At 47.8% G+C, this 17395-nt stretch overlaps 1 protein-coding gene across 7 annotated transcripts in view; it reads left to right on the plus strand.

Moving 5' to 3' along the window:
- The window catches only part of MYLK (myosin light chain kinase), a 281125-nt gene that overhangs the window by 254973 nt on the left and 8757 nt on the right, over positions 1 to 17395 (plus strand). For all 7 annotated transcript variants that reach the window (XM_086675230.1, XM_086675227.1, XM_086675228.1 and 4 more), the window contains 3 exons: positions 1335 to 1458; positions 9989 to 10141; positions 13019 to 13142. In XM_086675230.1, the coding sequence (XP_086531356.1) occupies positions 1335 to 1458; positions 9989 to 10141; positions 13019 to 13142 (401 nt within the window). The remainder of the gene's footprint in view (positions 1 to 1334; positions 1459 to 9988; positions 10142 to 13018; positions 13143 to 17395) is intronic.

Here is a 17395-nt window from a genome sequence, read left to right on the forward strand (position 1 = left end):
TGGATGGGAGAAGGTGGTAGGGACCTTCGTACCCAGCCCTGAAGCCATTTCGGTCCGTAACCAGCTGCCTCATACCCTGCCCACATTCTCCCTGCCCGTGTAGCTGTTCAATGTCTCAGCAACAGCCTCCCCCTCTACCTCCTGACCACTTCCCTGTCAACAGGAACCTGAGAGCTGGCACAGACTGGCCTTTCACCACCCTGAGGGGAGCGAGTGCCAGGGCGCCCTGTTACAGAGAGGATACTGAGGGAGCCAGGTTCTGCCAGGCTGTGACTTGCATGGGAATCAGTGCCAATGCTGGGTACGAGAGCCTGCTCTGCTCCACCTGCTGAGGGGGCAACAGCTGGTGTACAGGGCCTGCCTTCAGGCAGGAAGCATTCCTAATTTGAATGAATAGGGCACCACTGGTCTCAGGAGCTGGCAGTCAGAGCCCAAGGGACACGATGTGCAGGCTCCCTTGGTGAGAAACGTGGGGATAGTTGTGTCTACCATGGCCTTGAGAACTGGGACGAGCTAAAATGAGTCAGGAAGGGTTCAGCTGGGAGCTGGAGCAGAGCTTTCAATCTGAAGGCCATTAAATGGTTTGTCTTAGAATATTTGCTATGGGCTCTGTCATGAACAAGGCCAGGTGTGGCCCACAGGCCAGAGGTGTGCCACCCACCCCTTTGTTGATAGATCCCCCAGGAGATGGTATTTATGTGCATCCTATTGGGCATCTCTGGTCCTTTGAGGGGGACCAAGGGGTTAAGGTCTTTCCTGGCTATCCTCCCATTAGCTCTGGGAGGAGATAGGATGCTATGGGTTGAAAGGGGGGGGGGGGGGCAGGAGGGTGTGGCTCAGAGTGGGACCACCTGGCTTTAGGTCCTGACTGCCATGTGAAAAGTGCTAAATCACGCATCTTCCCTGGTTATCCTATTCTTCCTCAGGAACATGAGGGTCATACCTCCCTCAGGGCTGTCGAGAGTATTAAATAGGAAAGTCCTTATAAAACAGGGAGCAGGGTACATAGGACTTAGTGAATGTGAGAGATTATTGCCAAGCACAAGGCACAGTCCCTTCTTCAGGGAACTCATGGAAGAGACAGACACATGGAAACTTGGGGGCAGGGACGAATAGGCCTCCTCTCCCCATCCCACCCCGGTGAGTGTGCAGTTTGTCAGTTTCACTGGTACATTGATGCCTCTGTTTACAAAGAGGCTGAGTGTCTCTCTCCCAGAAAGCAGCTGAGGGCCAGGCCTTGTCTGTGTCCCTCCCATGCACACAGATAGCATTTACTTACCACTGGTTGGCTCCTGAATGTTCTGGCAGTTGATCCCTCTCCATCCTGGTTACAGAGAATGCAGGATCTCTGAAGGTCCTCTTTGGCACCCCAGAGTTTGTGGCACCTGAAGTGATCAACTATGAGCCCATCGGCTATGCCACGGACATGTGGAGCATCGGCGTCATCTGCTACATCCTGTGAGTCTCAGGGCACGTCGGGGAGGGGCAGAGAGCTCCACAGGAGGGCCCCCAGGGTGCCCTGACATTGAAGGGGCCAGGATGGGTCATGGTGGGTAGCCCACCCCAGAGTTAGGAGGGCGGCAGCTCCTATTCCCCTCCCACCAGCCTGCCCGACTCCTGTTTTTCCGAGGAAGTCAGCAGCCCACATCGCACTTCTATAGAAGTGGCTAGCTCTGACACTGAGACCCCATTCTGGGCCCTTGACTGTCCCTAATGCTGGCCAGGCTGGGGCCTTTGGCCAAGAGGATGGAATGTGACTGGTGTAATTTACCCTCACTTGTGTACGTGGGTCCAATGGAGGCAGGGAGCCCGGGTGCACATCTCCTGTGGGTGTCATCATTATCTTCAGAAGATAGCACCCCATCCTCATGGCAGGGGGACCCCAACTGCAAGCCTCATCCATGAGCCTATTGTATGGGCCAATTAATAAGCACTTTTGATGGTAGAGCCTTAAGTGGGGTCAACAGACAACAGAAAGCCACACAGAAATTAGAACTGGGAAATCAGGTAGAAAATATGAGGCCATTTCAGTTAACAATGCTGGAGAAAAAGAGGGGAGGCCAGAGCGCCTGGGTGGCTCAGTAGGTTAAGTGTCCTGATTTCAGCTCAGGTCACTATCTCACGGTTCATTCCTAAGATCAAGCCTGCACTGGGCTCCACGCTGACAACCAGAGCCTGCCTGGGATTCTCTCTCTCTCTCTCTCTCTCTCTCTCTCTCTCTCTCAAAATAAACTTAAAAAACAAAACAAAACAAAAAAAACAAAAAGGGGAGTCCAGTAATGTAGACCAGTGCTTTGTAAACAATAATATGCATGAATCACCTAGGCCTCTCCTTAGATTGCAGGTTCTGGTTCAGAAGGTCTGGGAGACCTACAAACCACATTTCTAACAGGTTCCAGGTCACCAGTGGTACTGATCCAAGGACCACACTTATGAGTAGCAGTCTCTGGAACACACTTTGGCGGGACCTTAGTGATTGAGTCTCTGAAAGCCCGGGCTGCCGATAGTCACCGGCCGCAGAGGCAGCCCCTGATCTCATGTAGCAACACGCAGTAATGGGATGGTCCCTCTGAAGATGCAGATACACATGCATTCATTTTGAAAATAATATTTTTCATTGTTGAAGCAAACAGAAATGTTTATGTTTTCATAGAAAACTGGAGGAAGGCCTAAGAATGCTTTTTTAGACCCCAGTATGATAAATGGCCCTAGGTTATTCTGCACAGCCAGGGTTAGTTAGTAGCCACCATTACAAAAGCTTTAGCAGAAATGGAGTGATCTTGTGTGTGTGCCCTGTGGCTTTTCCACATGCTCGGGAGTTTTAGTCTCACTGTGGTGTGTCAGGATAGCCTCCCTCAGTTAAACTTGTGTCATGGACTCCGTACCCCAGAGAGTCAGCTTCTTCCTGGCCCAGGGTCACCCCAGCACAACCACCACCACCTCCTCCCCCAGAGCCACGGAGAAGAAACTCCCTGGCCAGTAGTGCATGTACCTGTGTCTTCCTACCCCAGCCTCACTCCAGGAGTAAGGGAGCAATGAGTAACAAAAACTACATCCAATCTGTACTCCTAGCTCCCTTGGTAAATAAGAAACATCAGGCCAGTGGGCCCAGTCGCCTCTTCTGGGGCTGCCCCAGGCTGCACAGTGCTCACACTGGATGTCTGGCCCCGGGGGAGACACCTGGCACTTGAGAAACAATCTTCAGTCAGTTTATTATGTCCAGATCTAGTTGTCTCGTATCCTGGCTCAGTCCCTGGGTCCCTCTGCAGCCATCAAGATTTGCATAACTGTCTCCATCGGTTTTCTCACTGCTGCACATTGGGATCATCTGCTCCCACAGATTTTCACCTGGGCTCCTGTCTGATCCTCAGAACAAACCTGGGAGTGAATCGGGGCAGGGATTTGATCTTTGTTTGGCTCGGAGGTGACCGGGGCCAAGGAAGTACACGTGACTGCCTATTTCCCACGGTCCTGGAGGGTGACCAGCCTTCCCAGTTCCCCCAGTGCCTTCCCAGTTCCTGATGAATTGCCCGGGATATAGGGCTCTCAGTGCTAAAGTAAGGATAGTCCAGGAAATTAGGAGAGTTGGTCCAACTAGTCAGGGACGAGGCAGGGCCTGGACTGCCCTTTAATTTTCACAGTGAACACACCTGTGTAACCTGTACCCAGATGAAGAACCCCCACACTAGTCCGGCCCCTGCAGCCCTCCCCGTGCCCCTCCCAGTCACTATCCCTCAGAGGTAACCATCATCATGTCTAACGTCACGTGCTAGTTTTGCCTGTTTTTGAACTTTACGTAAACAAAATCATACAGTGAGCCATATCTGGCTTCCTTTGCTCAACATTGTTTGTGAGACCCATTCATTTTATTGTATGTAGCTGTAGATTGTTCATTCTCGGTGCTATGTAGTGTTCCACGGTAGGAACATCGTCCAGTTTATTTATCCATTTCACATTGATGGGTTTTTAATAGATGCCAGTTTGGGATATTTCAGGTATTCTGTTACATGTGTCTTAGTGAATGCTTTTATGCATTTCTGTTGGATGTATAATCTAGAACTAGAATTATTGAGTCATAAGAGTACTTTATTTTAAAATGCAGGGGCACCTGGGTGGCTCAGTTGGTTAAGCGTCTGACTGCGGGTCAGGTCATGATCTCATGGTTTGTGAGTTCGAGTCCCACGTTGGGTTCTGTGCTGACAGCTCAGAGTCTGGAGCCTGCTTCTGATTCTGTGTCTCCCTCTCTCTCTGCCCCTCCCCCACTCATGCTCTGTCTCTGTCTCAGAAATAAACATTAAAAAAAAAAGTTAAAAAAAATAAATAAAATAAAATGCAAATTATTTTAGGTGGAGAAACATAACAATTTGGATAATATGTTCTATTGCTTTACTAGATTACTTTTAAAGCTAAGACCAAGAAATAAGGGAGAGCTTTTTGAAATGGGGAGAACATAATTTTGCTGACTGGGGCACCATCCTAAGGGTGTTTGGGCAGCAGAGTGCAAGAAGAGGGGAGAGATGTGTGTGACAGGGAGGCAGGTGAGGGCCAGACCTGATGGACACAGGCCGGCCCTGAGAAGCCTCCTGCAGCATCCTGGCTCCTGCGTACCCCACTGTGGGCTGCCCTGCCCTCTGGGACTTTTCCTGTTGGCTCTCACAGTGGGGATTGAGGACTGGGAGCTCCTCTCCTGAGTGAGGGCTCTCAGCAGAGCACATGGCACCCAAAACAAAATGTGGAGCCAGCCAAATGGCTTTTTTCAGACCCCGCTTTGCAAAATTCTGGAGCTGTTGCTGGAAGTCCCCAGAAGAGGTTCTGTCCTCTGTCCCTCTCTTTGGAGCTTGGTTGTCTGTCTGACAGCCCTTGTCAGGGCCACCTTCCACATTTGTACCAGAGGAACACCTCCATCTCATTTCTGGGGCCAGTGAGAGAGGCCAGGGAGTTGTGAAAATAAGTGATAACTCATTTACTATTCAATGTATATTTGGTGAGCACTCCCTGAGCCATGAGCTCTGTCCCTGTAGGTTTTTCTGACTTTGTTGGAGGAGCTCCTGAAACCCCTCAGGGATATCAAGGCAGATCCTGTTCTGGCACTGGATCCTGTTCTGGCCTCGTGGCCCGCCCCAGGTTTTCCAGGCGGAGTATAAATGCGGTGGCTGGGGTTATGGGCCCCCCTACCCTCGCATCCCTGATTCTGGAGGGAGATGGTAGATTCTCTGAATTTCCTGGAGATTCTTCTGGTGTTAGTAATGTCCATTTGGTTTCTGGCAGGAGGAGACAGGACAGGAGTGCTCTAGGCCACACTTCAACATGGAAGATATTCTAAGCCTTGCCTCCTTTTCTAAGACCTCCTTTCCTTTCTTGCTTTTCTCTCCCCTATTTTCTGAGCATTTAGCATTCCCTTACTGCCTGTGGGGACACCAGAAACCTTCTGTGTGCCCTTCTCTCACCCCTACTCCAGAATTCCTTCTCTCCCTCTCCTGCTTCAAGCCAAGGTAGAGGGCAGTTACTCCTCTGCTTTCTTCCTACCATCTTCTTATTGGGCTCAGCGACAGATTTCCTACTTCAGCTCATTTGTTGAGCACCTACTGTGGTCCAGAGAGCTGGGGCCATCCCCAACCAAAATCTAACTTCTGGGGACATGAGCCCAGTGAGCGAGGGAGAAGACCTAGTGCCCAAGCATCAGGTACATACTCAGACTTGGGGTTTGGTGCATGGTTCTTCAGAGGGAACAGACAGCCCCACTAAAAGCTGCCCCTGCCCTCGCAGACATGCTCTCTGATTCCAGCTTCTGCATCCTCCAGGTGCCCTGAGCCCACGCCAGTCCCAGCCACCACTGCAGGTTTTTCTCTCCAGAGACATGGGCTGTGGTTAGCGTGACTAACCCAGGGTGTCTACTTTCTAGGCCACTGCACAAAAGGATACCCAGTTCTTCCTCTGGGACCTGCCCAGCCCTCTCGAATCTTCCCACCGCACCAGGGAATGAGTATCTGAAGGCTAAAATGGGACAAAAGACTAACACCTTCCTAAGCACTCAGTAGTTCTGCTGGCAGATGTGTGGTCTGTTTCAGTGGGCCATTCGTGCAGTGGGGTCACCTGCTGCTTGAAAAACACCATGAAGAAAGTATAGTGCAAGAGGCATTTCTGTACCTTTCTCCGTTCTGATGTTCTGCCCTGCAAGCAAAACAGCCGTGGGCATCAGATTCGATGGGTGAAGTTTTGCTTCAGTGAGAGAGTAAGAATTAAATGAGAACACCCTGCAGTCATGACCTTTGTGACCTCTCAGCGACCATTAAAAATGAATGTGAAGACTGTGCACACACTTGTGAACAGCAATGTCAAGTGACAAAAAAAAGTGGAGCATCTAAAAACTTGCCCACTCTGACTATAGTTTTGTAAAAACTAGATAAATCCATTGGTTATGTTGGGGAGGAAGAAAAAACTTCCCTCCACCTTTTTAGGTTCTTTTCTTGGAAGCCTGCAAATCAAACTGACAAGAGACAGATTAACAAGAGGGGGAAAAAAAAGATGCGTAGGAGTTCACAAAGAAATGTGATTCAAGAGGTGTTTAGATTTGGGGGCTTACATACTATTTTAACAAAGAGCAAGCGATTATTGTTGTTATTAGACAAAGGAAAGGGGTTTGGGGCTTCTGGAGGGGTAAGTTGTGAGAAGGTGACTAGGAAATGTGTAGTAAATAAAGGTTGTTTTGCAAGGTCTGTTAAGATGAGTCTGTTTCTGGTAAAGGAGAGAACATATTTACAAATGGAAATTTATGTCACTTTTTTTTTAATGTTTATGTTGAGAGAGAGAGAGAATGAGTGAAGGAGGGGCAGAGAGAGAGGGGACACAGAATCTGAAACAGGCTTGACCTGGGGCTCTAACTCACAGACTGCAAGATCATGACCTGAGCTGAAATCAGACATTTAACTGACTAAGCCACTCAGGTGCCCCGGAAATTCTGTCACCTTAATAAAAAAGAAATCATTGTCCTGCTTTTAGACAGAAAGGGAAGGCAAAGAGCTAATGCCTTCAGCTCAAAACAATCTTTATGCCAAAGTGGCATATTTTGGAGTGGCATACTCTGATCCCCTTCAGTTAACAAATGAGATAAAACTAGGAAGAGAGGTGGAGAGTTGTATTTTGAATGCTAATGTTATTATGTTTGTTGACTGGGTTGATCAACCCAACCATACATGATCCTTATGCAAATTCTAGTAATAAATAAAAAGTCCAAAAAAAATTTTTTAAGATCCTGCCAAATTCCACCACCAAGAAACATGACTGAAATTCCAACACTCTCTTTGTCATCATGCTCTGCGTATATTGCAAGTTTTATTTTAGAGACATACTCTTTAACAGGAGGAATTCTGTGGGAGCTCTGCCGGCAAGGAGCCAGCCAGGGCTGGGGGTATTTCAGACGGATGGGCTGCCAGGAAGGAGGAGCAAGGAGGCTCTCCCCAGTTGTGAACTTTACAGAGATTAAGCCCTATCTTTGCAGGATTGCAGTCCCTAATTAGGAAAGGAAGTTTACAGAAGGGGACGTTTCAGCATTCCACAGCAGGATTGTCTGCCCTTCTTGTAGTGGTTGGAATGCTGCAGGACTTTACCCCTCTTCATTTCAAACGGAAAATGGAAAGACCGGAGGAGGCAGATGCTGACAAGCAAGGGTCAGGCTGCTTCTCCATGGGACTGGCTGAAGTCACACAGGATCAGGATCACAGAGATGGGGACCGCTGGGAGCTCCTAGGAATTCTAGCCCAGTACCCTTGGTGTAAAAAGGGGAAACTGAGGCCCAGAGATGGGGGAGGGAGTAGCATATAACCCCGCAGACTCGGGAGTGGTACACTCCCACCCTTTCTTCATTGTCATGCAATCCAGAATAATTAGCCCCGTGCCTTCTTCAAGCAGAACAGAAATAAGACATTTTAATGCCATCCTTAAAACTGTTATTCTAAAACACCAATATATTGACCAGGGCAAGATCACTCACATTGCAAAAGTTTTCTTTTTTTTTTTTTTTACAAAAGCTCTCACCAGAAGTTTCCCCCCATGGCAAGCTTGCCTCACAATATTTCAGTGGGTTTTGTTTTACAAAACTTGGTTTTCAGGTGCTATTACATTTCATCAGCTGAGGCCTTATGAATGTAAGAGACAGTTCCAGAAGGGTTTGTGTTATTGTTTATGACGATGGATTCATATGGATTTGGGAGGCAGGGACATTAGTGAAGCCTTAGTTTGGAACACTGATGGCATGAGGGCCCTGGATCTATCTCATGGGACTCAGGTGGGATCAGGGCAGGACCAGCTACATAATTTGTGGGGCTCAGTGCAAAATAAAAAGATGAAATGACTTGTTCAAATATTACTACAAGTTTCCGTTTGACAGCAGAGTATTAAACCAACAGTGGGGCCTTCTAAGGGTGGGGCTCTGTGCATCCGCATAGGCCTGACTCCCATGCTGCCAGCCCCAGGTCAGGGCGAATGGCAGGGGGATGGCTGGAATGAAGAGGAGGTACACAGGAGTAAGAGGTGAGGCCAGTAAGCTGTAAATCTGTTCTCCTTGGCTTTGAGGTACTTTGTCTTACACATTTTATTTGGCTTACACTATTGGTAAATGTGTCACTCCCAAGGTCACAGATTAGTGAGCCCATGCGGGTGAACTGTACACAGAAGAAGCATGCAATATCCACAGTCACAGACAGAGCCCCTTCCTATGGACCAGGCCTTGTGCCAGAGCTGTAAACTATGGTTTACTTCACTGTCACAGGGGTCTTTATATAAAGGAGCAGTGAAGATTTAGGCTCTAGATGCCTGGGTTCAGAGCTCACTGACTGAATCCTTGGGCAAGTTACCTAACCCCAATCAATGCCCATTTCCTCATCTGTTAAAGTAATGAGTTACCTGTGTTATAGGGTGGTGTTAAGATTGAATGAGTTCAGGGCGCCTGAGTGGCTCAGTTGGTTGAGTGTCCAGCTCTTGATTTCAGCTCAGGTCATGATCTCACAGTCGTGGGATCAAGCCCCATGTCATGCTCTGTGCTGAGGGTGAATCCTGCTTGGGATTGTCTCTCTCTCTCTCTCCCTCTGCCCCTCCCCTCCGCTCATGCTTGCTCACTTTCTCTCTCTCTCTCAAATGAAAAAAATAAAAGATAAAAAAATGGAATGAGTTCATCTATTTTAAGCTGTTTGCCTAGTGCCTGGCGCATAGTAAATGTTTGGTTAATGTTTGCTGCCATGATGATGTTGATGGAGGAGGAGACAGAGGAAGACGAGAAGGAGAATTGGTACACGTGGTGACTGCTGTATAGTTAAGTAGTAGGTTCTCCATCATACAGAGGAGGAAAATGTCCAAGGTCACCCACAAATGAAAACACTGTGCTCTTTCCTCAGCTTTGGTATCTCTTAACGCAAGCTTTCTGGTTTGGCCTAAGTGCCTCAGGCTTACTGGTGTAGACAGATCACCAAACCCATGTTGCTGATTCAAAGTCTACTGTTTGTCCGAGCTTGCCAAGTGTCCTGAGTGTGCTGGGCCCTCTCATTCGTGCTGACGGGTATGAAGACGAGAGGTAGAAGGGGGCAGGGACAGCGGGTGCAGTGGTGAGTGCTGTACCATGTGACCAGTCCCTGACGAGGGTGGCCACAGCACAGAGATGAAGGGAGCCGTGGAGAAGGTTCTGGGCCTTGGGGGAAAACAGAGGACGGGGGGAGGGGCCATGCTCTGTACTGTGGAAGCTGTAAACTGAAGTGAATTCGTTCCCCTCAGCCTCACAGGCAGGTGGTGAGAAGAGGCTGGGCCACAGAAGCCTGTGAGCTACACCCTCTCTCCTTTCCTCAGGTGGGAGGAGAGGCAGGCACAGGAATATTAGGGGTACAGGGCTTTGAGGGCCCTCACCTTTGACCTCAATACTCTCTTGGGGGGATCGTCCCACCCTGCCTTTCCTGCCATCAGCCACTCCCCATTCACCTGTTGTCCTGCTTTTATCTTCCAGGGTTAGTGGACTTTCCCCCTTCATGGGTGACAACGATAATGAAACCCTAGCCAACGTGACCTCAGCCACCTGGGATTTCGACGATGAAGCGTTCGATGAGATCTCTGATGATGCCAAAGATTTTATCAGCAATTTACTGAAGAAAGATATGAAGTAATGAGTTGAGATTTCCATCTTTACAGCTTCCCCACTCCCTGGACTGGTGTCCAGAAGCAGGGACCTCCTTTGCCTGTCGTGGGCCCCTTCCCACTGAGGAGTGGAGGGCGGGCACTGCAAGAACGGGGGAGGTGAAGGGGGTCTTCCTAGGTCCCCCAGCTCCCTGGTTCCAGACACTCCACTGGTCTTTAGAAGCACAGAAACCCCACTTGAAAAGCAACACTTCATGGATGCTGCAGGGAGAGGGGCAGCTTGTGTGTGTGAATATTGACAACCTCTATTTTCTTGTGTGCTGTGGCCGGGGATGCCATGCTGAAACCTCAGCCCCTCTTCAGGGGTGACTCTGCAAGTACCCTATTGTGGACCTAATCATGCCCCCAGGCTATTCTGGCTTGATGTCTTTTCCATATCTAAATTACTTAACAACTGACGGCCTGAACGTGGTACCTTCTCCCGCTGGCCAGAGTGAGGCCATGATTTCAGACCTCTGGCTCAGCTCTGTCCCAGCCTGCGCCCTTTCCCCCATTCACCGCGCAGACTGTGCAGTTCCCCACCTCCACCTTGGGGGCTGCTGGGAGCTGCCGTTGTGGTTGTTGGAGGAACACATAAAACAGTTGCATAAGGTGCTCGGTAAGTGTCCCCATGAGAGAAGAGTGCAGCTGGGAGGCTAGAGCGGAATCCATAGGTGAGCACTCTCCCCTCGAGGGAACCTGCGGGATTACAGCAGGTAGGCTGGAGGCTGTGCCAGTGTGGGGAAAGCTGGCCTGCCTGGGGGAAGGGAGCCGCAGGCTGTCAGGTGGGAGAAACTGGCCTGTTGGGTGCCTGGCCCATTGTAAACTGGTGACCAGATGAGGCAGGGTGTGGCTCCAGCCCCCTGCCCCCGCCCCCCCCCCAACCCAAGTAGCATTTGGCACCAGGGAGCAGTTCTACACTTTGCCCTAGAAGAAGGGTGGTGTTGAAATAGGTCAGACACCAGAGGAGGAGGGCTGCCCAACTCCACAGGTAGGTGACTGCATTCGCCAGGTAACTTTATGGTGCAGGCTCTGCCCTGTCTGCCTGGCCCACAGACCCCTGGAGGCTACCAGTTATCTTGTTCCCCTCTGGGAGAAACCCTGTTTGGGACCAAGAGCACAGTTGCTAAAAAAAGAGTGTTGGAAGGTCTCTCAGATGGCTCTGATTTTCTCGATATGTGTCCACCTCTCAGTCCTTTGTAACCACCTCAGGCCAAACTCCTCCAGAGGCTACATCCACACTCCTTCAGTGAGGCTGTCTTAGTGTTTTGCTCTCACAGCCTTTGTTAGAAATAGACATTACTCAGGTAGAATCTGGATGTTGTGGGGACCTAGGTTCCCTTCCAGTGTGAGCAATCCTTGCTCCCAAGATGCTTTGCAGAGATGCAGACCTCCTTCCTAATAACTCTGGTCCAGGATGGTTTTTGTCCACCAAGCTTCATTCACTGAAGATTTGGTAAATGGGGCAATATGGATATATCTGTTTTCTCATCTGACGTTGAATTAGTTCAGTAATGAGCTGTACTAGACCCTCTGTGCTCATAAAATGGATTCACCAAAGAACTGATTTCAAATGTCAAGATACTCGATTCTTATAAACTCTTGAACTTAGCATCTCTTTAACCAGAAATCTCCACCTTTCAGCACTTTGAAAAATATTCATCTAGTATAAAATTAATGATGTAAGTTGTAGAAAATTTGAATATAGGAAAATTAAAATAATCCATGATCCTTTTATCTAAAGATCACTACATTTTGTTATACTTAGCAAATTTACTCATACTCGTTTTTCTTTTTTAAAAAATTTTTTTAACATTTGTTTATTTTTGAGACAGAGAGAGACAGAGCATGAACGGGGGAGGGGCAGAGAGAGGGAGACACAGAATCGGAAACAGGCTCCAGGCTCTGAGCGGTCAGCACAGAGCCTGACGCGGGGCTCGAACTCACGGACCGCGAGATCGTGACCTGAGCCGAAGTCGGCTGCTTAACTGACTGAGCCACCCAGGCGCCCCTCATACTCGTTTTTCTATGTGTGTTAGCATCTGGTTCTTTGGGCTTTATTAGTCCTATTATAACTAAGGTGATGGCCCTGAATTATTTCTAGATTCCCAGAGCTTTCAGAGAGATTAAATGAGTTTGAGTACAGTTTGTAAGGTTGTCATAATGCATAGATTGTATGCAGGACATACTTCTGAGTTTTAACAAGAAAAATCTGATACTCAACCACATCACAAGACATGAAAACTCAGTGATTCTCAGAGATTTAGGCTTCATGTTTTACCTTCCTTTCCACCAGATAGGGAGGCTAAAGGATTAGGCCTCCACAGCCCCTTCCCCACGTGACCAGTAGAATGACCCCATCCTAGAATATCTGCCCTCCAGCACTTAGACGACTTCTTTTTTTTTTTTAATTTTTTAACGTTTATTTATTATTGAGAAACAAAGCATGAGCAGGGGAGGGGCAGAGAGAGGAGGAGACACAGAATGGGAAGCAGGCTCCAGGCTCTGAGCTGTCAGCACAGACCCCGATGCAGGGCTCTAACTCCCAAACTGTGAGATCATGACCTGAACCCAAGTCAGACGCTTAACCGACTGAGCCACCCAGGTGCCCCAAGCACTTACACTTCTTAGACCCAAGGGCAGGTCATGAGACTCCACCTGCTTACTTGGTGGTTAGGCCTTAACACTAACCTATTCTGATCTAGTCAGTGTAACCCAGACCAAGAGAGGAAAAATGCCAGGGGCACAGTAACCCTGATCATGGTGGATGGACCGAGGACAGGTGACCTCCCATTTCTGATCTAACCAGCAGTCTCTGAGGTGCCCTCCTGTTCAGAAATCCTCTGATCTCTGCCTCCATCAGAAACCGCCTGAACTGCACCGAGTGCCTTCAGCATCCGTGGCTAATGAAAGACACCAAGAACATGGAGGCCAAGAAACTCTCAAAGGACCGGATGAAGAAGTACATGGCAAGGAGGAAATGGCAGGTAATGAGGGAGTCACTTTGGACTTGGATGTTGCCCTTTACATTTGCTTTATTCAAGCTACCCTCAATCCAACAGTGTTTACCTCTAAAAATAGTCTGGGACCAAGAGTGACATTTCATGTCTTCGTGGCTAGGGATGAGCAATGTCATCTTTAAGACTTTTTGGCAACCCTGGAGAATGTGATCTCCTTAAAGGTAGTGGGATAGGCTTATATTTCTTTATAGTGAAGGAGGAAGGCACATGATCTACAAAGAGAGATACGGTCCCCACCCTTCTCCATAGGGAGATTGTATGTTACTATGTGTCCTTGGGCGAGTGACAACCTTACTGTGCCTTCATTTTCTCACCTGTAAAGTGGGGAATAATAGTGGCACCAACGTCACACAGCATTATTTTGGGAAATATGGGAGATAATCTTCATCTGGCTTTGAGCACTTTGCATGGCACATAGTAAGTGTTCAAAAATAACACCGTAGCTAATATTATGGCTGGCTGGCCATATGTCAGGGAACATTCAAAGCACTTTCTATGCAGTGAGTCTTTTAATCCTAGGAGGCAGGTACTATTATTATCCCCACTTTTCAGACAAACTGAGGCAGAGAACAGTTGGGAATGTTACTGAAGATCATGTAGCTAGTAAATGGAAAAGGATTCAAACCCAGAGCCTGGTTCCAAAGTACAGTCTTAACAATGATGTAAAATTGCCTCTGATTTTTAACAGATGCATGAAATTGTCATCCAAAACCATAGAGAATTTGTCATCAGCTGTTTTATTTTTATTATCACTATTAGTATTACAAAATTCCTGGGCTACTGGAGGGTACATGGTTTCAGTACTCAAGGAATGTATAGTGTAGTAGGGTACTGAAGCAAATGGACATAAAAGGACACCGTGCACACCAAGAATCGTAAACGATCAGTATAGCCTACCATACCCATATATGTGAGTGTAGATGGGAGAATGGAGCCAGTCACACCAGAGGCTGGATGTGGTTGTGAGGAAATGCTGCCAGGGGCAGAACTTTGAAAGTGGTCATGGAAAATGGGCTGGAAGAAGAGAAGAGGGCATAACTGCACAGAGGAGAAAGCACAGAGGAACTCACCCTGACAGGAGCAGAGTCCTTTAGCTGGGCAGTCGGGGGAACTAGGGCATGTAAAACTTGTCTGTGTGGCAGAGAAAAAGGAGATCTCTGTTTTAGGGGCAACTGGGACGCTGGTAATTTACCATACGCGGTGACTAAATCCTCAAAAAGTACAACTTCACATGGAGGGTGAGAGGAGCAGAGGCAAAGGGGCAGCTTTTGGGCATGTGTGTTTAAGGGACCACTTCCCCTGAGTGGCTCGGCCAGGACTCCCCCAAGATGGGAGTCCGTTGTTGGTTAGTCCCCAGTGAAGGTTTAGGTGGACCTCCTGGCTCCCTCAAGTGCCAGGCGAGTTGGAACACCTGTGCCGCTTACCTTACCCTCTAGTGTCATTTGAATCCAGTGAAATCAGAGTAACTGAGTTTCTTAAAAACAAAAAGGGGTCCACAAAACCTAAGTTGGCTTTATTAATGATCCAATGGCTAACAGATCTCAAAGAAATAGTGGTACTTCTGGCATGGATAGGGTGGCTGGTGTGGGGGTGGGGCTGTCCTCAGTGCAGTGAGTCTCTTTGGGGTTTGCTTGAATGATGAACCAAAGCCAGAGGGGGGCTAAACGCAGGGGACAGGAGCAGAGAAAAGGAAATGGGAGAGGAAATAAATGAAATTTTTTAATCTAATGGGTCAGGGAACAATAAATTGTGCTGATATTTTAAATTGCTTAAATTTTTTTCTTGTTGTTAACAGTGCTGTTGGCCATAAGGTTTTCTGGAAGTGAGAAGGGAAAGAAAAGGATAGAATTCAGAGGAGAAACCTTAATTTCCTATCTTTTTGTTTTTAATGTTTATTCTTTTTTGGGAGAGACAGCACGAGTAGGGGAGGGGCAGAGAGAGAGGGGGACAGAGGATCTGAAGCAGGCTCTGCACTGACTGCAGACAGTCTTATGCAGGGCTCAAACTCACTGTGAGATCATGACCTGAGCCAAAGTCGGATGCTCAACTGACTGAGCCACCCAGGCACCCCTGATTTCATATCTTAACATAGGTAGCAGCATTTGGAAATGGTTTTTCCACAAAAATAATGGTTAGGTTTCACAAAATTACACACAAAAGTAGTCTATAAAATCCCACGTGGTACATGATGTCCCTGAAGTGTAATTTCACTGATAATGGTTCAGCAGCATCTGACCATCCACATTTTTTACCCCAGATATCAGGACCTTAGCACACCTGGACCGGGGGGTTCCCTCTCAGAGCAGCTGAGGTTCTGTGTGGTCGGGAGCAGAGTGCCATGGAATAAAATGGGGTAGACTGTGGTGGAGGGAGAGGGCCAGGCGAGATACGGGTGGCCCAGAGATCTCTACAGTTGCACAAGAGAAGGTTCCTTGCTATCATCCTGATGTGGTTTCCATAAAAGGCCCAGGAGGAAGGAACTAACATGAGAGCAAATCCCTACAAGTGGGGCAACATCTAGATGACTAATCATATTATTGATCTTAGAATGAAGTTATTCTGAAAGAGGGTATGTTTTTTATTTGTATGAAAAGAATTTTCAAAAGATGTGATGAGCAGTAGCACCGAGGGTGAATTGAGGAGGATAACAGGGCTTCTGCTTGTAAAACTGGAAGCTGGGGGGGGGATGGGCTAAAAGGGTAAGAGGCATTAAGGAATCTACTCTTGAAATCATTGTTGCACTGTATGCTAACTAACTTGGATGTAAATTTAAAAATAATTAAAAAAAAAAAAAAAAAAAAAACAACCTGGAAGCTAAGGACTAGGAAGTAGAGGCCTGTGGGCAGCCATCTTTATTTTCTGAGAACCACAAAGGCTTCTGCAGTATGGACCACAGGGCCATAGAGAAGAAAGCTTTTGACTCAGGATAGCAGAGAGTACTCTTGGCCATCACATTTGGATATTATGCACTTCTCAGAGAAAGCTGGAGTCTTGGAGCTGGTGGCATATATGTACGGTCTAGGATGGTTGGCTGGCTCCAGGGTGACCAACTTGCTCCAGTGTGCCAAGGTCTGTCTTGGCTTTAACCCTGAAATACTCTCATTCTGGGAAACCCCTCAGTCCTGGGCAAACCAGGCCAGTTAGTCACCCTGGCTGGCTTTTCCAGGGGAGGGAGTCTGAGTGGCATTAGGGAGGCCAGTACAGACACCGCCCGCCTGGAGCACAGGAACCCAGCCTTGGCAATGGCCTTCAGACAAGAAAAAGACTTCCTCCAAACAAGGATGGAACTTGGAGAACTGAAACTTTCTTTCTTGGTATTCTAAAAATTTCCAGAAGTCTTAATAAAGCAGCAACCAATTTTCAGCTCAGAGTCATGAAACTTAAAGACTAGAACATATAGATACATATTTCTTTTCTAGCTCTGACAAGTTCCCTACTGATTTTTTTCATAAGAGATTGAATTCTGATGGAGATTATTTTTAAGATTTTCGTTACTAAGCACTTCTTACTTTTGTCCTTGTCTTAGAAATTATATGCTGTATCACTCCATCTGATGGAAAATTTCCTCCTATGTATAGCCTATTTGTTAATGTGTATATGATCCCTTCTCTGAAATATTCTCTTTTATCTGCCTTGTTCTGGTAACATCATATTAGTCATTTTGTTAGTGGAAGAGGAAAGACTTCCTTATTCCACACCTAAAGACAGTCTTGATCAGTCACAATCTGGGCATTTGGAATTAGGGAGCCCGTGGGCTACACAGTCACATGTATGAATCCTAGTCTTTCTGCAAAAGACTAGAGCTATAGGGAGATTTGAATCTTCTGGTCCAAGAACATGAGATGCACAGAGGGGAACTGATTTGCCCAGAGTCACACAGTAACATACCTTTGTTGAGAATGAACCCTCTCATTTGACAGACTCCTGGCCCAGGCAAACCAATCTGTGTTGGATAAAGGGAATCAAGAGCCAGAAGGGCTGGGTCTGAGAGTTTGGCTGACCAGGAAATAGTCTGGTCTGACGTCAGCTCCATAGGGAGGGCTGCCATGGCTGGCACCTCCTCTTACCCATTCCTGAGGTCAGGATAAGCTCCCAGGGGAAGAGCTGGGTCTCTCCAGCTAGCACAACAAACAGGTCAGTGATGTCACCAGTGACCTCCTCTCCCAGAAGAGCAGAAAAGACTGCCAAGTGGGCTCAGTCTGCAGGTATTTTGCCTGCAA

The sequence above is a fragment of the Puma concolor genome, chromosome C2 (assembly GCF_028749965.1).
Source record: "Puma concolor isolate L17-30 chromosome C2, mPumCon1.1.hap2, whole genome shotgun sequence".
Taxonomy (NCBI): domain Eukaryota; kingdom Metazoa; phylum Chordata; class Mammalia; order Carnivora; family Felidae; genus Puma; species Puma concolor.